The sequence below is a fragment of the Agelaius phoeniceus genome, chromosome 36 (assembly GCF_051311805.1).
Source record: "Agelaius phoeniceus isolate bAgePho1 chromosome 36, bAgePho1.hap1, whole genome shotgun sequence".
NCBI lineage: Eukaryota > Metazoa > Chordata > Aves > Passeriformes > Icteridae > Agelaius > Agelaius phoeniceus.
Window position 1 is genome coordinate 1,140,787 of NC_135300.1, and position 19,440 is coordinate 1,160,226.

Sequence of the window (19,440 nt, forward strand, 5' to 3'; positions counted from 1 at the left end):
CTGTCACTTGTCCCCATGGGATGTCACCTGTCCCCAGGTGCTGTCACCCATCCCCAGGTGTGTCACCTGTCCCCAGAGGTGTCACCTGGTGCGGGGTGAGGGGCGTGCACATGGCTCAGCAGGGGCTCCCGCAGCTCCGGGCATTTGTCACCCCCAACCCCAGGTGTGTCACCTGTCCCCAGGTGTGTCACCCACCCCCAGGTGTGTCACCTGCCCCCAGGTGTGTCACCTGTCCCCGGGGCTGTCACCTGGTGCGGGGTGAGGGCGTGCACGTGGCTCAGCAGGGGCTCCCGCAGCTCCGGGCATTGTCACCCCCATCCCATGGGATGTCACCTGTCCCCAGGTGTGTCACCCGCCCCCAGGTGTGTCACCTGTCCCCGGGGGTGTCACCTGGTGCGGGGTGAGGGGCGCGCACGTGGCTCAGCAGGGGCTCCCGCAGCTCCGGGCATTTCTCGAAGACGGCGGCGAGCTGGGGCGGGGGGCAGCTGCAGAACCACCTGGAAGGACTGGGGCTTGGTGCGCTGGCAGCACTTGATGAACCCCTCCCACACCTTGGGGTACTTCCACACCTGCGGAGACACACCTGGGTTACACCTGGGTCACACCTGAGACACCTGGGGGTCACCTGAAACACCTGAGATACACCTGGGTTACACCTGGGACACCCCTGGGGCTTGGTGCGCTGGCAGCACTTGATGAAGCCTCCCACACCTTGGGGTACTTCCACACCTGCGGAGACACACCTGGGGTCACCTGGGGTCACCTGGGATACACCTGAGACACCTGGGATACACCTGGGACACCCCTGGGGCTTGGTGCGCTGGCAGCACTTGATGAACCCCTCCCACACCTTGGGGTACTTCCACACCTGGGGAGATACACCTGGGTTACACCTGAGATACACCTGGGATACACCTGAAACACCTGGGACACCCCTGGGGCTTGGTGCGCTGGCAGCACTTGATGAAGCCCTCCCACACCTTGGGGTACTTCCACACCTGCACAGAAACACCTGGGGTCACCTGGGGTCACCTGGGATACACCTGAAACACCTGGGACACCCCTGGGGCTTGGTGCGCTGGCAGCACTTGATGAACCCTTCCCACACCTTGGGGTACTTCCACACCTGGGGAGATACACCTGGGTCACACCTGAGACACCTGGGATACACCTGAGATACACCTGAGACACCTGGGGGTCACCTGAAACACCTGGGATACACCTGACACACCTGGGATACACCTGAGATACACCTGGGTTACACCTGGGACACCCCTGGGGCTTGGTGCGCTGGCAGCACTTGATGAAGCCCTCCCACACCTTGGGGTACTTCCACACCTGCACAGACACACCTGGGTTACACCTGAGACACCTGAGGGTGACCTGAAACACACCTGAAACACCTGGGATACACCTGAGATACACCTGGGATACACCTGGGACACCCCTGGGCTTGGTGCGCTGGCAGCACTTGATGAACCCCTCCACACCTTGGGGTACTTCCACATCTGAGGAGACACACCTGGGTCACACCTGAGACACGTGAGGGTGACCTGAAACACACCTGAAACACCTGGGATACACCTGAGATACACCTGGGTTACACCTGGGTTACACCTGGGACACCCCTGGGGCTTGGTGCGCTGGCAGCACTTGATGAAGCCCTCCCACACCTTGGGGTACTGACACACCTGCACAGACACACCTGGGTCACACCTGAGACACCTGTGAAACCTGGATACACCTGAGATACACCTGGGACACCCCTGGGACTCACCTGAGACACACCTGAGACACACCTGGGGTCACCTGAATCACCTGAGACACACCTGAGATACACCTGGGGGTCACCTGGGGTCACCTGAGACACACCTGGGTTACACCTGAGAAACCTGGGACACACCTGGAACACACCTGAGACACCTGGGACACACCTGAGGCACACCTAAAACACCTGGGACACACCTGGGGTCACCTAGAGGGGTCACCTGAGTCACCTGGGACTCACCTGGGGCTCACCTGGGGCCAGCACTTGCCGGACCCTTCGCACTCCTTGGGTTCTGACACACCTGGGAGCGTCAGGACTTTTGCAGGAATTTTGGGGTAATTTCGGGGGGTTTTGGGGTAATTTTTGCAGGAATTTTGGGGTAATTTCAGGGGTTTTTGGGGGTAATTTTGGCAGGAATTTTGGGGTAATTTTAGCAGGAATTTTGGAGTAATTTCAGGGGTTTTTGGGGGTAATTTTGGCAGGAATTTTGGGTAATTTTAGCAGGAATTTTGGAGTAATTTCAGGGATTTTTGGATTAATTTCAGACGGATTTTTGGGGTAATTTTGGCAGGAATTTTGGGGTAACTTCAGGGGGAATTTTGGGTAATTTCAGTGGATTTTGGGGTCTCCAGACCTGTTTCATGATGAGCCTGCTCAGGATGCTCGTGACAGAGCCTGGGTCTCCATGCACATTTGGAATTTTGTGGCCAGTTTGGGGTGAATTTTGGGGTAATTTCAGAGGGATTTTTGCAGGAATTTGGGGTAATTTTGGCAGGAATTTTGGGGTAATTTCAGTGGATTTTGGCTCTCCAGACCTGTTTCATGATGAGCCTGGACAGGATGTTCATGGTGGGGGTACATGGTCAGGGCCTGGATCACCGTGCACATCGGGATTTCGGGATGAATTTTGAGGTGAATTTTGGGGTAATTTCAGAGGGATTTTTGCAGGAATTTTGGGGTAATTTTAGCAGGATTTTTGGGGTAATTTTAGCAGGAATTTTGGGTAATTTCAGTGGATTTTGGGGCCTCCAGACCTGTTCCATGATGAGCCTGGACAGGATGTTCATGGTGGGGGTACATGGTCAGGGCCTGGATCACCGTGCGCATCGGGGATTTCGGGGCCAGTTTTGGGGTGAATTTTGGGGTAATTTCAGAGGGATTTTTGGGGTAATTTTAGCAGGATTTTTGGGTCAATTTCAGAGGAATTTTGGGGTAATTTCAGTGGATTTTGGGCTCTCCAGACCTGTTTCATGATGAGCCTGGACAGGATGCTCATGATGGGGTACATGGTCAGGGCCTGCATCACCGTGCGCATCGGGGATTTCGGGGCCAGTTTTGGGGTGAATTTTGGGGTAATTTCAGAGGATTTTTGGGGTAATTTTAGCAGGATTTTTGGGTAATTTTAGCAGGAATTTCAGGGGATTTTGGGTCCCCAGACCTGTTCCATGTGACCCTGGACAGGATGTTCATTGGTGGGGGTACATGGTCAGGGCCTGGATCACCGTGCGCATCGGGGATTTTGGGGTGAATTTTGGGGTAATTCAGAGGGATTTTGGGGTAATTTTAGTAGGATTTTTGGGGCAATTTCAGAGGGATTTTGGGGTAATTTCAGTGGATTTTGGGGTCCCCAGACCTGTTTCATGATGAGCCTGCTCAGGATGTTCATGGTGGGGGGTACATGGTCAGGGCCTGCATCACCGTGCGCATCGGGGATTTCGAGATGAATTTTGAGGTGAATTTTGGGGTAATTTTTGCAGGATTTTTGGGGTAATTTTAGCAGGATTTTTGGGGTAATTTTAGCAGGAATTTCAGTGGATTTTGGGGTCCCCAGACCTGTTTCATGATGAGCCTGGACAGGATGCTCATGGTGGGGGTACATGGTCAGGGCCTGGATCACCGTGCACATCGGGATTTTGGGATGAATTTTGGGGTGAATTTTTCAGGATTTTTGGGTAATTTCAGCGGATTTTTTGGGGGATTTTGGGCTCTCCAGACCTGTTCCATGATGAGCCTGGACAGGATGTTCATGGTGGGGTTACAGAGTCAGGGCCTGGATCACCGTGCGCATCGGGGATTTCAGGGGGATTTTTGGGTGAATTTCGGGGTAATTTCAGCGGATTTTTTGGGGGATTTTGGGCTCTCCAGACCTGTTTCATGATGAGCCTGGACAGGATGCTCATGATGGCGGTACATGGTCAGGGCCTGGATCACCGTGCGCATCGGGGATTTCGGGATGAATTTTGGGGTGAATTTTTCAGGATTTTTGGGGTAATTTCAGGGGATTTTTTGGGGGATTTTGGGCTCTCCAGACCTGTTTCATGATGAGCCTGCTCAGGATGTTCATGACGAAGCCCCCAGGCGGGGGTACATGGTCAGGGCCTGGATCACCGTGCGCATCAGCAGCAATGGGCAGCGGGCTCTGCTCCATCAGCTGCTGCATCACCACCGCACGCACCTCCGAGGTGTAAACGTTGCGCTCCGCAAAGCACAGGTTGGTGGCTGAGGGGACACGGGGGGGATGCTGGGAGGGACTGGGAGGCACTGGGAGGGACTGGGAGGGACTGGGAGAACAATGGGAGGGACTGGGAGGGATGGGACTGGGAGGGAATGGGAGGGACTGGGAGAGCAATGGGAGGGAATGGGAGGGACTGGGAGAGCAATGGGAGGGACTGGGAGGGGCTGGGAGGGCACTGGGAGGGACTGGGAGGCACTGGGAGGGTGGGTAGGGTGAAGCACAGGTTGGTGGCTGAGGGGACACGGGGGATGCTGGAGGCACTGGGAGGCACTGGGAGGGACTGGGAGAGCAATGGGAGGGACTGGGAGAGCAATGGGAGGGACTGGGAGGGCACTGGAGGGACGGGGAGAACAACGGGAGGGACTGGGAGGGATTGGGAGGGACTGGGAGAGCACTGGGAGGGACTGGGAGAGCAATGGAGGGACTGTGAGGGAATGGGGGGAACTGGGAGGGGCTGGGAAGGCACTGGGGGGCATTAAAAGGGCATTGGGAGGGACTGGGAGGGCACTGGGAGGACTGGGAGGGACTGGGAGAGCAATGGGAGGCACTGGGAGGGACTGGGAGGGGATGGGAGTGGGTGGGGGGCATTAAAAGGGCTGGAAGAGCAATGGGAGGGACTGGGAGAGCAATGGGAGGGACTGGAGGGACTGGGAGGGACTGGGAGGGCACTGGGAGGGACGGGGAGCACTAAAAGGGCACTGGGAGGGACTGAGAGGGCACTGGAGGCACTGGGAGAACAATGGGAGGGACTGGGAGGGATTGGGAGGGACTGGGAGAGCAATGGGAGGGACTGTGAGGGAATGGGGGGAACTGGGAGGGGCTGGGAAGGCGCTGGGGGGCATTAAAAGGGCACCAGGAGGGACTGGGAGAGCACTGGGAGGGACTGGAGGGGCTGGGAGAGCACTGGGAGGGATTGGGGGGCATTAAAAGGGCACTGGAAGGGACTGGGAGGGACTGGGAGAGCAATGGGAGGAACTGGGAGAGCAATGGGAGGAACTGGGAGAGCAATGGGAGGGACTGGGAGGGACTGGGAGGGACTGAGAGGGACTGGGGGACATTAAAAGGGAGCTGGGAGGGAATGGGAGGGACTGGGAGGGGCCGGGAGTGGGGTGGGGGGCATTAAAAGGGTACTGGGAGGGACTGGGAGGGACTGGGAGGACACTGGGAAGGACTGGAGTCCATGGACAGGGGTCCCATGTCCCCCCCAGCTGTGTCCCATGTCCCTGTCACCCGCTGGGTGTCCCCCATGTCCCCAGGGATGTCCCCTCCTGTCCCCGTGTCCCCACCTTTGATGATGGATTTCGTGTCACACTTGGAGGAGTCCATGTTGTGCAGGGCTCCTGTGTCCCTCTGTGTCTCTGTGTCCCTTTGGGTGTCCCCATGTCCCTCTGTCCCTTTGGGTGTCCCCATGTCCCTGTGTTCCCCTGGGTGTCCCTGTCACCCCTGGATGTCCCCATGTCCCCACCTTTGATGATGAATTTCATGTCACACTTGGAGGAGTCCATGTTGGGCAGGGCTCCTGTGTCCCTCTGTCCCTCTGTGTCCCTGTGTCCCTTTGGGTGTCCCCATGTCCCTGTGTCCCCCTGGGTGTCCCTGTCACCCCTGGATGTCCCCACCTTTGATGATGGATTTCATGTCACACTTGGAGGAGTCGATGTTGTGCAGGGCTCTTGTGTCCCTCTGTCCCTCTGTCCCCCTCTGTGTCCCTGTGTCCCTTTGGGTGTCCCGTGTCCCTGTGTCCCTTTGGGTGTCCCTGTCACCCCTGGGTGTCCCCTGTCCCCACCTTTGATGATGGATTTCATGTCACACTTGGAGGAGTCGATGTTGTGCAGGGCGATCAGGAGCTCCCCGGGGTTCAGGGGGGACACGGCCGAGGCGCCGTCACCTGTGGGGACACCGGGGGGAGAGGGACAGGGACAGGGGACAGAGACAGGGGACAGGGACAGGGATAGGGGACGGGGACAGGGACAGGGGCTGTGTCACACCCTGGGGTCACCCTGTGCTCCCACGGCCCCTCCTGGGATGTCCCACCCCAAACTGTCCCCAAACTGTCCCCAAGCTGTCCCCTCATCATGCTGTGTCCCCAGCAGGCCTGTCCCCAGGGCTGTCCCATGTCCCCAGGGCTGTCCCCAAAGCTGTCCCCCTCACTGTGCCGTGTCCCATGTCCCACCCCAGCTGTCCCCAAACTGTCCCCAAGCTGTCCCATGTCCCCAAACTGTCCCCAATGTCCCCTCACCGTGCTGCATCCCCAGCAGGCCTGTCCCCAGTCCCACCCTAGCTGTCCCATGTCCCCAAGCCTGTCCCCAGGCTGTCCCCAAGCTGTCCCCAAGGCTGTCCCATGTCCCCAAACTGTCCCCAAGCCTGTCCCCATTGTCCCCTCACCGTGCTGCATCCCCAGCAGGCCTGTCCCCAAACTGTCCCCAGGCTGTCCCCAAACTGTCCCCAGGCTGTCCCATCTCCCCAAGGCTGTCCCCAAGCTGTCCCCACTGTCCCCTCACCGTGCTGCATCCCCAGCAGGCCTGTCCCCAGGCTGTCCATGTCCCCAAACTGTCCCCAAACTGTCCCCATTGTCCCCTCACCGTGCTGTGTCCCCAGCTGTCCCATGTCCCCAATGTCCCCAAGCTGTCCCCACTGTCCCCTCACCGTGCTGCATCCCCAGCAGGCCTGTCCCCAGTCCCACCCCAGCTGTCCCATGTTCCCAAACTGTCCCCCAGGCTGTCCCTAAGCTGTCCCCAAGCCTGTCCCCAAGCTGTCCCCTCACCGTGCTGCATCCCCAGCAGGCCTGTCCCCAAACTGTCCCCAATGTCCCCAAGCTGTCCCCAAGCTGTCCCCTCACCGTGCTGCGTCCCCAGCAGGCGGTTGAAGACCTCCTTGACCACGATGGGGTTGAGTTTGATGAGTTTGGGCAGCGCCTGGATCACCTCTTTCTGCACCAAAACCGCGCCCCCGTCAGCCCGGGTGACACCCAGGTGACACCGACACCCAGGTGATGGTGACACCACCCAGGTGACACCCAGGTGACAGCGGGGCAGGGGACAAAGGCCACCCCCGTCACCTTCTCCAGCCCGTTGAGCACGGGGATGAGGAAGCGCACGTCCGGCAGCCGCTTGTGGTAGAGGTCCCGGACGCGCTTGACCAGCTCGGGCGAGGGTGGCACTGCAGAGGGGAGGGGACAGCGCTGTCACCCCCTGCCAGCACCCCCGGTGGCCCCAGGGTGTCCCCAGGGTGTCCCCAAGGGGCACCTTTGTCCGTCAGGCTGTGCAGGCAGCGCGTCACCAGCGTCTCGGCCCCCTTGGGGCAGTTCTCCACCAGCAGCAGCAGCTCCGGGGAGTTCATGCCCATGCCGCGGATCTGGCAAACAGGAAAATGAAAATATAAAAATAAAAATGAAAAAATAGAAATAAAAATAAAAATAAAAATGAAAATGAAAATAAAAATAAAGATATAAAAATAAAAGTGAAAATGAAAATAAAGATATAAAAATATAAAAAAATATATAAAAATATAAATAAATATAAATATAAATATAAATATATATAAAAATAACGATATAAAAATAAAAATAAAAACTGAAAATAAAAATGAAAATAAAAATAAAAATAAAGATATAAAAATAAAAGTGAAAATGAAAATAAAGATATAAAGATATAAAAATATAAAAATAAATATATAAAAATATAAATATAAATATAAATAAATAAAAATAATAAAAATATAAAAACAATATAAAAATAAAAATAAAAAATAAAAAAATAAAAGTAACGATATAAAAATAAAGATATAAAAATAAAAATAAAGATATAAAAATAAAAATTTAAAAAGAAAATAAAAATAAAAATTAAAATATAAAAATATAAAAATAAAAGTAAAAATAAAAATACAAGGTTTTGTCACCAAAAAATCAGGGTTTTTTTAAAGGAAATTTTGTCACTGAAATTGGGGTTTTTAAAGCCAAATTTTGTCACCAAAATTTCGATTTTAAATTTAATTTAAATTAATTTTAATTTTAAATTTAATTTAAACTAATTTTGATTTTAAATTTAATTTAAATTGATTTCGATTTTAAATTTAATTTAAATTAATTTTAACTTAAATTTAATTTAAATTAATTTCAATTTTGAATTAATTTCGGTTTTAAATTAAATTTAAACTAATTTCAATTTTAAATTAAATTTAAACTAATTTCAGTTTTAAATTTAATTTAAATTAATTTTCATTTAAATTTCATTTAAATGAATTTCGATTTAAAATTAATTTCGATTTTAAATTTAATTTAAATCAATTTCAATTTTAAAATTTAATTTAAATTAGATTTAAATTAATTTTAATTTCAAATTTAATTTAAATCAATTTCTATTTTAAATTTAATTAAAATTAATTTGGATTTTAAATTAATTTTAATTTAAAATTTAATTTCAATTTAAATTTAAATTAATTTCCATTCTTAATTTAAATGAATTTCAGTTTAAAATTAATTTTAATTCAAAATTTAATTTAAATGAATTTCGATTTCAATTTAAATTAATTTCAATTTAACCCAAATTAATTAAATAATTTAAATTAAGTAAATTAAATTAAATTTTGGTGCTGACCGGCTGCTCGATGACGCGCAGCACCGTGCGCTTGATGTCGGCGATGGCCTCGGTGTAGACGGAGGCGAGCTCGTGGATCAGCTTGTGGTTGTGGGGCAGCAGGGCCAGGTACAGGTACAGGCACTGCTTGATGGTCTCCTCTGTCCAGGGGGCTGCCACCTCTGGGGACACCAAAAATGGGGTGAAAATGGGCAAAAATGGGATTATTGTGGGCAAAAATGGGGTTATTGTGAGCAAAAATGGGATTATTGTGAGCAAAAATGGGATTAATGTGGGCAAAAATGGGCCAGGGCCAGGTACAGGTACAGGCACTGCTTGATGGTCTCCTCTGTCCAGGGCGCTGCCACCTCTGGGGACACCAAAATGGGGTGAAAATGGGCAAAAATGGGATTATTGTGGGCAAAAATGGGGTTAGAGTGAGGAAAAATGGGGTTAGAGTGACAAAAATGGGATTATTGTGAGGAAAAATGGGATTATTGTGAGCAAAAATGGGGTTAGAGTGAGCAAAAATGGGGTTAGAGGGAGCAAAAATGGGACAGGGACAGGTACAGGTACAGGGACAGGGCCAGGTACAGGTACAGGCACTGCTTGATGGTCTCCTCTGTCCAGGGGGCTGCCACCTCTGGGGACACCAAAACGGGGTGAAAATGGGCAAAAATGGGGTTATTGTGGGCAAGAATGGGATCAGAGTGGGCATTTTGGGATCCCCATGGAACATTTTGGGTTTCCCACGGTGCATTTTGGGATCCCCACGGAATTTTCGGGACCCCCATGGAACATTTCGGGGTCCCGGGCGCTCACCTGTGTCCTTGTCGGCCCCGAAGAGCACGGAGGGGGGGTTGGGGTGCACCAGGAGCTGCAGGTAATTGAGGGCGAACTTCTCCACGTACTCGCGCAGCTGCTCCTTCTCGTACATGCGCTTGATGAACTGCAGCGCCTGCTGCCGCACCTGTGTGACACCTGTGTCACCTGTCTGTGACACCTGTGACACCTGGGTGACACCTGGGTGACACCTGTGTGACACCTGTGACACCTGTGTGACACCTGTGTGACCCCTGCTCCTTCTCGTACATGCGCTTGATGAACTGCAGCGCCTGCTGCCGCACCTGGGACACACCTGTGTCACCTGTCTGTGACACCTGTGACACCTGTGTGACCTGTGTGACACCTGTGTGACACCTGTGTGACACCTGTGTGACACCTGTGTGACACCTGTGTGCCACCTGCTCCTTCTCGTACATGCGCTTGATGAACTGCAGCGCCTGCTGCCGCACCTGGGACACACCTGGGTCACCTGTCTGTGACACCTGTGACACCTGTGTGTGCCATCTGTGGCACCTGTGACACCTGTGTGACACCTGTGACACCTGTGTGACCCCTGTGCCACCTGCTCCTTCTCGTACATGCGCTTGATGAACTGCAGCGCCTGCTGCCGCACCTGTGCGACACCTGGGTGACACCTGGGCACACCTGTGACACCTGTGTCACCTGTGTGACACCTGTGTGACACCTGTGTGACACCTGTGTGCCACCTGCTCCTTCTCGTACATGCGCTTGATGAACTGCAGCGCCTGCTGCCGCACCTGGGACACACCTGGGTCACCTGTCTGTGACACCTGTGACACCTGTGTGTGCCATCTGTGGCACCTGTGACACCTGTGTGACACCTGTGACACCTGTGTGACCCCTGTGCCACCTGCTCCTTCTCGTACATGCGCTTGATGAACTGCAGCGCCTGCTGCCGCACCTGTGCGACACCTGGGTGACACCTGGGCACACCTGTGACACCTGGGTGACACCTGTGTGACACCTGTGTGACACCTGTGTGCCACCTGTGACACCTGTGCCACCTGCTCCTTCTCGTACATGCGCTTGATGAACTGCAGCGCCTGCTGCCGCACCTGGGACACACCTGGGTCACCTGTCTGTGACACCTGTGTGACACCTGAGCACTCCTGTGTCACCTGTGTGACACCTGGGTGACACCTGGGCACACCTGTGACACCTGTGTCACCTGTGTGACACCTGTGTGTGACACCTGTGTGCCACCTGTGACACCTGTGTGACACCTGCTCCTTCTCGTACATGCGCTTGATGAACTGCAGCGCCTGCTGCCGCACCTGTGCGACACCTGTGTGACACCTGGGCACACCTGTGACACCTGGGTGACACCTGTGACACCTGTGTGACACCTGTGTGACACCTGTGTGACACCTGTGACACCTGCTCCTTCTCGTACATGCGCTTGATGAACTGCAGCGCCTGCTGCCGCACCTGTGTGACACCTGTGTGACACCTGGGCACACCTGTGACACCTGTGTGACACCTGTGACACCTGTGTGACACCTGTGCCAGCTGTGTGTGACACCTGCTCCTTCTCGTACATGCGCTTGATGAACTGCAGCGCCTGCTGCCGCACCTGTGCGACACCTGGGTCACCTGTGTGACACCTGGGTGTGCCACCTGTGCCACCTGTGTCACCTGTGTGTGCCACCTGCGTCACCTGGGGCACCTCTGTGCGCCACCTGGGGGTGCTGGGCACCTGTGCCACCTGTATTACCTGGCTCACCCACCTGGGGCCACCTGGGGCACCCAAACCCTCCAAAATCCCCTTGGCACCTCCAAAAATCCCTTGGGACCCCCAAAACCTTCCTAAAACCTCCCCAAAATCCATCCCCCCAAACCCCCCAGGTGTCCCCAGGTGTCCCCACCTTGTCCTTCTCGTGGGAGCTGAGGTCCAGCAGCACGTGCAGGTACTGGAACTGCCGCGACGGCCGCTTGAAGATCAGGTCCCTCAAGGTGGACATGCCCAGGTAGGTGCGGCTCTGAGGGGACACAGGTGGCACCTCTGGGTGGCCCCTCCGGGTGGCACCTGCCCCGCGTCACCTCCAGGTGCCACCTCCAGGTGTCACCTCCAGGTGTCACCCCCCTGTGTCACCTCCAGGTGCCATCTCCCCATTCCCTCATGGTGCCACTTCCAGGTGTCACCTCCCCAATGTCCCCTCCCAGTGTCCCCCCAAATGTCCCCAGGTGTCTCCCTGTGATGTCCCCAGGTGTCCCTTCCCCGTGTCCCTTCCCATGATGACCCCAGGTGTCCCCTCCCCAATGTCTCCAGGTGTCCCCTTCCCATGATGACCCCAGGTGTCCTCCTGTCATGTCATCCCCAGGTGTCCCCTCTCCAATGTCTCTGGGTGTCCCCTCCCCATGATGTCCCCAGGTGTCCCCTCATGATATCTCCAGGTGTCCTCCTCTGATGATCCCAGGTGTCCCCTACCCGCGATGTCCCCAGGTGTCTCCTCCCCAATGTCCCCAGGTGTCCCCCCATGATGTCACCAGGTGTCCCCTCCCTGTGATGTCCCCAGGTGTCCCCAGGTGTCCCCTGCCCGTGATGTCCCCAGGTGTGCCCAGGTGTGCCCAGGTGTCCCCAGGTGTGCCCAGGTGTGCCCACCTCGTCCTCGCAGTACTTGCGGATCACCTCCAGGGCGCTCTCGGTGATGAGCGGCGCCTCCAGCACCACCTTGGTGAAGATCCTGGGTGGGGACAGGGACGGCACACTGTCCCACACCTGGTGGCACTGTCCCACACCTGGTGGCACTGTCCCACACCTGGCGGGACTGTCCTAGACCTGGTGGCACCAACCCAACAGCACCAACCCAACCCTGGTGTCCCCATCCCAACCCTGGTGTCCCCATCCCAACCCTGGTGGGACCAACCCAACCCTGGTGTCCCCAACCCAACCCTGGTGTCCCCATCCCAACCCTGGTGTCCCCAACCCAACCCTGGTGGGACCAACCCAACCCTGGTGTCCCCAACCCAACCGTGGTGTCCCCAACCCAACCCTGGTGTCCCCATCCCAACCGTGGTGTCCCCATCCCAACCCTGGTGTCCCCAACCCAACCGTGGCATCCCCATCCCAATGGCACCAACCCAACCGTGGTGTCCCCAACCCAACCGTGGTGTCCCCAACCCAACCCTGGTGGGACCAACCCAACCCTGGTGTCCCCATCCCAACCCTGGTGTCCCTAGAGTCCATACCCATCTTTCTGGTCAGGTTTCTCCTGCAGCCCGGCCAGCAGCCCGATCAGGCACTCGTCGTAGCGCTCGAGGCCACCAGCGCCGCGTGTCCCCAACCCAACCGTGGTGTCCCCATCCCAATGGCACCAACCCAACCCTGGTGTCCCCGGTGGTGTCCCTGGTGTCCCCGGTGTCCCTACCCATCTTTCTGGTCGGGTTTCTCCTGCAGCCCGGCCAGCAGCCCGATCAGGCACTCGTCGTAGCGCTCGAGGCCGCCGGCGCCGCCGCGCGCCAGGTGCGCGTTGTACTCCTGGAAGAGCCACGCGAAGGCCAGGTCCAGGCGGCCCCGCACGTCGTCCAGGATGAAGGAGAGCACCTCGCCCTTGAGGGGCACCTCAAACTGCGTCACCAGCGAGGCCAGGATCTTCACTCGGGCCTGGGGGGACATCCAGGGGTCACTCAGTGGTTACTCAATGGTTAATCAAGGGTTTAGTCAATGGTCATTCAAGGGTTAATCAAGGAATTAGTCAATGGTCACTCAAGGGTCACTGGAACTGCGTCACCAGCGAGGCCAGGATCTTCACTCGGGCCTGCAGGGACACTCAGGGGTCATTCCATGGTCATCCAATGGTCACTCAAGGGTTAATCAATGGTCATTCAATGGTTAATCAAGGGTTTAGTCAATGGTCACTGGAACTGCGTCACCAGCGAGGCCAGGATCTTCACTCGGGCCTGTGGGGACATCCAGGGGTCACTCAGTGGTCATTTGAATGGTCATTTAAGGGTTAATCAATGGTCATTCAATGGTTAATCAAGGGTTTAGTCAATGGTCACTGGAACTGCGTCACCAGCGAGGCCAGGATCTTCACTCGGGCCTGGGGGGACACTCAGGGGTCATTCAAGGGTTAATCAATGGTCATTCAATGGTTAATCAAGGGTTAAGTCAATGGTCACTCAATGGTCACTATAATTGCATCACCAGCAAGGCCCAGGATCTTCACTCGGGCCTGGGGGCCAGCTGTACCCCACGGGTATCCCAGGTGTATCCCAGGTGTGCCCAGGGTTATCCCAGGTGTACCCCAGGGTTATCCCAGCCATGCCCAGGTGTGCCCAGGTGTATCCCAGGTGTGCGCAGGTGTACCCCATGGTTATCCCAGGTGTGTCCAGCTGTACCCAGGGTTATCCCAGCCGTGCCCAGGTGTACCCCAGGGTTATCCCAGGTGTGCCCAGGTGTATCCCAGCTGTATGCAGCTGTATCCCAGGTGTACCCCAGGGTTATCCCAGGTGTACCCAGCTGTACCCCAGGGTTATCCCAGCTGTACCCAGCTGTATCACAGGTGTGCCCAGCTGTGCCCAGGTGTATCCCAGGGTTATCCCAGGTGTGCCCACGTGTGCCCAGGTGTACCCAGGGTTATCCCAGCTGCGCCCAGGTGTATCCCAGGGTTATCCCAGCCGTGACCAGGTGTGCCCAGGTGTGCCCAGGGTTATCCCAGCTGTACCCAGATGTATCCCAGGTGTGCCCCAGCCATGCCCAGGTGTACCCCAGGATTATCCCAGCTGTACCCCAGGATTATCCCAGCTGTGCCCAGGTGTATCCCAGCTGTGCCCAGCCGTGACCAGGTGTATCTCAGCTGTGCCCAGGTGTGCCCATGTGTACCCAGGGTTATCCCAGCCCTGCCCAGGTGCATGGCGCGTACCTGGGCGGCCCCGCTGGCGGCCACGGCCCTCTCGGAGCGCAGGATGCGGCGCACGGCGCCGAGCTTCAGCTTCTCCACCTGCACCTCGCTGAGCGGCTTGAGCACGTCGCTGAGGCGGAACACCTTCTTACGGCCCCCGGCGCCCGCCAGCCTGCGCGGGGACAGCGGCAGCACCGGGGACGTCACCGGGGAACGGTGGGGCCAGCGGGGCCGGCCAAGGGATGGGGATCGTGCAGGGGAACGGGATCATCAAGATTGGGATCATCCAGGGGAATGGGATGGGTTGGGATTGGGATCATCCAGGGGAATGGATCATCCACGGGATGGGGATCGTGCAGGGGAACGGGATCGTGGAGGGGATTGGGATCGTGCAGGGGATTGGGATGGGTTGGGATTGGGATGATCCATGGGAACAGGATCGTGCAGGGGAATGGGATCATCCACGGGATGGGGATCGTGCAGGGGAACGGGATCATCAAGATTGGGATCATCCAGGGGGATGGGATGGGTTGGGATTGGGATCATCCATGGGAATGGGATCATCCACGGGATGGGGATCGTGCAGGGGGATGGGATGGGTTGGGATTGGGATCATCCAGGGGAATGGGATCATCCACGGGATGGGGATCGTGCAGGGGAACGGGATCGTGCAGGGGATTGGGGATCGTGCAGGGGATTGGGATCATCAAGATTGGGATCATCCAGGGGAATGGGATGGGTTGGGATTGGGATTATCCATGGGAATGGGATCGTGCAGGGGAACGGGATCGTGGAGGGGAATAACCCTAACCCAAACCCCACCATGATCCCACCCAAATCCCACCATGATCCAACCCCAAACCCCTCCATGATCCCACCCCAAACCCCACCATGAACCAACCCCAAACCCCACCATGCTCCCACCCAAACCCCTCCATGATCCAACCCCAAACCCCACCAGGATCTCACCCCAAACCCCGCCATGATCCCACCCCAAACCCCACCATGCTCCAACCCCAAACCCCGTCATGATCCAACCCCAAATCCCTCTGAGATCCCACCCCAAACCCCACCATGAAGCAACCCCAAACCCCACCATGATCCAACCCCAAACCCCACCATGCTTCCACCCAAACCCCACCATGATCCCACCCAAATCCCACCATGATCCCACCCCAAATCCCACCATGATCCCACCCCAAACCCCGCCATGATCCAACCCCAAACCCCACCATGCTCCTACCCCAAACCCCGCCATGATCCAACCCCAAACTCCACCGTGCTCCCACCCCAAACCCCACCATTGCTCCCGCGCCGTGTCCGGGCACTGACCGTGGCTGCGTGGCCGGCATGATGGGCTCGGGCCGGCGCTTGGCCTGGGGCGTCTCGTCCGGCAGCCCCGGGGCCGAGCCGTGGGCGCCCAGCACGGCGATGGCCTGGCCCTGGCCCAGCGCCGACAGGCGCCGCTTGATCACCACCGCGTCCGGCTTGGCCACCTTCTCCTCCTTGGGCTCCTCCCGCAGCAGCTTCGTCTGCTCCACGCCTGGAACGCGGCGGGCACGGTCAGGAACGAGGGGAAAATGGGGAAAATGGGGTGGGGAATGGTGAAAAATGGGGTGGGGAATGGTGAAAAATGGGGTGGGGATGGTGAAAAGGGGGTGGGGATGGTGAAAATGGGGTGGGGATGGTCAAATTGGGGTGGGGATGGTCAAATTGGGGTGGGAATGGGCAAATTGGGGTGGGATTGGTCAAATTGGGGTGGGGATGGTGAAAATGGGGTGGGGATGGTCAGAATGGGGTGAGAATGGTCATATTGGGGTGGGGATGGTCAAAATGGGGTGGGGATGGTCAGAATGGGGTGGGAATGGTCAAACTGGGGTGGGAACGGGGTGGGGATGGTCAAATTGGGGTGGGGATGGTCAAAATGGGGTGGGGATGGTCAAAATGGGGTGGGGATGGTGAAAATGGGGTGGGGATGGTCAAACTGGGGTGAGAATGGTCAAATTGGGGTGGAAATGGGGTGGAAATGGTCAAAATGGGGTGGGAATGGTCAAATTGGGGTGGAGATGGTCAGAATGGGGTGGGAACAGTGAAATGGGGTGGGAATGGTCAAATTGGGTTGGGGATGGTCAAATTGGGGTGGGAATGGTCAAAATGGGGTGGGAACAGTGAAATGGGGTGGGAATGGTCAGATTGGGGTGGGATGGTGAAATTGGGGTGGGAATGGTCAAAACGGGGTGGGAATGGTCAAATTGGGGTGGGGATGGTGAAAAATGGGGTGGGGATGGTCAGAATGGGGTGGGAATGGGCAAATTGGGGTGGGAATGGTCAAATTGGGGTGGAGATGGTCAGAATGGGGTGGGAATGGTCAAAATGGGGTGGGAATGGTCAGAATGGGGTGGGAATGGTCAAATTGGGTTGGGGATGGTCAAATTGGGGTGGGAATGGTCAAAATGGGGTGGGAATGGGGTGGGAATGGTCAGATTGGGGTGGGAATGGTGAAATGGGGTGGGATTGGTCAAATTGAGGTGGGAATGGTCAAACTGGGGTGGGAACAGGACCGGGTGTCCGGGATTGTGGGTGGCCACCAGGGCCATGCTTTGGCCACCCCCAAACTCACGAGGATCAGCGAGCAAACCCCCGTCCAACCCAGCCAAACTCCACCCAAACCCCCCCAAACCCCCCAACCTCAGATCCCACCCAACACCTCCCCAAAAAATCCCCGCCCCACCCCAATTCCTGCCCCCAAACTCCCCAAAAACCCCAAACTCCCCCGCCCCAAAATCAGAACCCCAAAACCCACCCGGAACCTCCACGAATCCCAGCTTAGATCCCAATTTGCCCCAGATCCACCCCGATTTTGGGGGGATTGGGGGCGTCCCCTGACCTGGCCCCAGGCCGGCCGCGGTCATCTGGGTGGCCATGAGCCGGGCCAGGTGCTTGATCTGCGCCTCGGTGCCGGCCGACTCCACGGGCGTGTAGGTGGCCTGGAAGGAGGCGGGCATGGCCTCGGGCAGGTACACCATGCTGATCAGCACCTGCGGGGGGACACGGGGACACCCCAAAAACAGCTCAGGGAACCCGAAATGGGCTGGGGGAACCTAAAACCAGCTCAGGGAACCCGAAATCGGCTCGGGGAACCCAAAATCAGCTCAGGGAACCCGAAACAGCTCAGGGACTCCAGAATGGCCTCAGGGAACCCCAAAAACAGCTCAGGGAACCCAAAACCAGCTCAGGGAGCCCAGAACGGCCTCAGGGAACCCCAAACCAGCTCAGGGAACCCAAAACCAGCTCAGGGAGCCCGAAATGGGCTCGGGGAACCCCAAAAACAGCTCAGGGAACCCAAAACCAGCTCAGGGACTCCAGAACGGCCTCAGGGAACCCCAAAACCAGCTCAGGGAGCCCAGAACGGCCTCAGGGAACCCAAAAACAGCTCAGGGAACCCAAAATCGGCTCGGGGAACCCAGAATGGCCTCAGGGAACCCAAAAACAGCTCAGGGAACCCAAAACAGCTCAGGGAGCCCAGAACGGCCTCATGGAACCCCAAATCATGTCAGGGAACCCAAAAAACAGCTCAGGGACTCCAGAACGGCCTCAGGGAACCCAAAAACAGCTCAAGGAGCCCAGAACGGCCTCAGGGAACCCAAAACCAGCTCAGGGAACCCGAAATCGGCTCAGGGAGCCCGAAATCAGCTCAAGGAACCCAAAATCACCTCAGGGACTCCAAAAACAGCTCAAGGAGCCCAAAATCGGCTCAGGGACCCCAAAAACAGCTCAGGGAGCCTGAAATCGGCTGAGGGAGCCTGAAATCAACTCGGGGAGCCCAAAATCACCTCAGGGAACCCCAAAACCAGCTCAGGGAGCCCGAAATGGGCTCGGGGAACTCCAAAACCAGCTCAGGGAGCCCGAAATCGGCTGGGGGAACCCAAAACCAGCTCGGGGAACCCAAAATCAGCTGAGGGAGCCCGAAATCGGCTCAGGGAACCCCAAAAACCACCTCAGGGACTCCAGAACTGCCTCAGGGAACTCAAAATCACCTCAGGGAACCCAAAAACAGCTCAGGGACCCCAGAAACAGCTCAGGGACCCCAGAACTGCCTCAGGAAACCCAAATTACCTCAGGGAACTCAAAATCATCTCAGAGACCCCAAAAACAGCTCAGGGACTCCAGAACTGCCTCAGGGAACTCCAAATCACATCATGGAACCCAAAAACAGCTCAGGGAGCCCGAAATCAGCTCATGGAACCCCAAAATCAGCTCAGGGAACCTAAAAATGCCTCAGGGAACCCAAAATCACCTCAGGGACACCAAAATCACCTCAGGGACACCAAAGTCACCTCAGGGAACCCAAAAACATCTCAGGGACACCAAAATCACTCCAGGGATCCAAAAACTGCCTTGGAGAACCCAAAACTGCCTTGGAGACCCCCCCAGAGCGTCCTCAAAACCACCCCGGGTCCCCAAGACTGTCCCCAACACCCCTTAAAGCTCCCCCCAAAGTGTCCCCAAGGCCATTGTCCCCTCCTGACCAGGTTGGGGACATTCCTGGGGGTCAGCAGGACAGGTGACACAGGTGACACAGGTGACACAGGTGACACCGCCCCCCAAAGTGTCCCCAAGGCCATTGTCCCCTCCTGACCAGGTTGGAGACATTCCTGAGGGTCAGCAGGATGGGTGACACAGGTGACACAGGTGACACAGGTGACACCCCCCCCAAAGTGTCCCCAAGGCCATTGTCCCCTCCTGACCAGGTTGGGGACATTCCTGAGGGTCAGCAGGACAGGTGACACAGGTGACACCCCCCCCAAAGGTCCCCAAGGCCATTGTCCCCTCCTGACCAGGTTGGGGACATTCCTGAGGGTCAGCAGGACAGGT

At 56.0% G+C, this 19,440-nt stretch overlaps 1 protein-coding gene and 1 long non-coding RNA gene across 3 annotated transcripts in view; both read right to left on the bottom strand.

Moving 5' to 3' along the window:
- Positions 1–19,440, bottom strand: part of SYMPK (symplekin scaffold protein) — a gene marked incomplete at its 3' end in the record, with an annotated part of 31,636 nt that overhangs the window by 535 nt on the left and 11,661 nt on the right. The window contains exons 12-28 of the mRNA XM_077192885.1: positions 17,453–17,603; positions 15,898–16,108; positions 14,587–14,737; positions 13,090–13,325; positions 12,324–12,405; positions 11,587–11,700; positions 9,677–9,824; positions 8,876–9,036; positions 7,526–7,634; positions 7,339–7,439; positions 7,120–7,210; positions 6,067–6,168; positions 4,080–4,267; positions 1,232–1,338; positions 1,152–1,191; positions 754–904; positions 406–583 (exon numbers count right to left, since the gene is read on the bottom strand). Coding sequence (XP_077049000.1) covers positions 406–583; positions 754–904; positions 1,152–1,191; positions 1,232–1,338; positions 4,080–4,267; positions 6,067–6,168; positions 7,120–7,210; positions 7,339–7,439; positions 7,526–7,634; positions 8,876–9,036; positions 9,677–9,824; positions 11,587–11,700; positions 12,324–12,405; positions 13,090–13,325; positions 14,587–14,737; positions 15,898–16,108; positions 17,453–17,603 — 2,321 coding nt within the window. The remainder of the gene's footprint in view (positions 1–405; positions 584–753; positions 905–1,151; positions 1,192–1,231; positions 1,339–4,079; positions 4,268–6,066; positions 6,169–7,119; positions 7,211–7,338; positions 7,440–7,525; positions 7,635–8,875; positions 9,037–9,676; positions 9,825–11,586; positions 11,701–12,323; positions 12,406–13,089; positions 13,326–14,586; positions 14,738–15,897; positions 16,109–17,452; positions 17,604–19,440) is intronic.
- LOC143696520 (uncharacterized) lies at positions 1,345–2,301 on the bottom strand. Of its 2 annotated transcripts, none has more exons than XR_013185942.1 (3): positions 1,841–2,301; positions 1,778–1,799; positions 1,345–1,403 (listed from the first exon to the last, which is right to left on the bottom strand). It is a non-coding gene; the product is annotated as an uncharacterized LOC143696520 (long non-coding RNA). The 2 variants fall into 2 exon arrangements; XR_013185941.1 differs by having other exon boundaries at positions 1,351–1,573.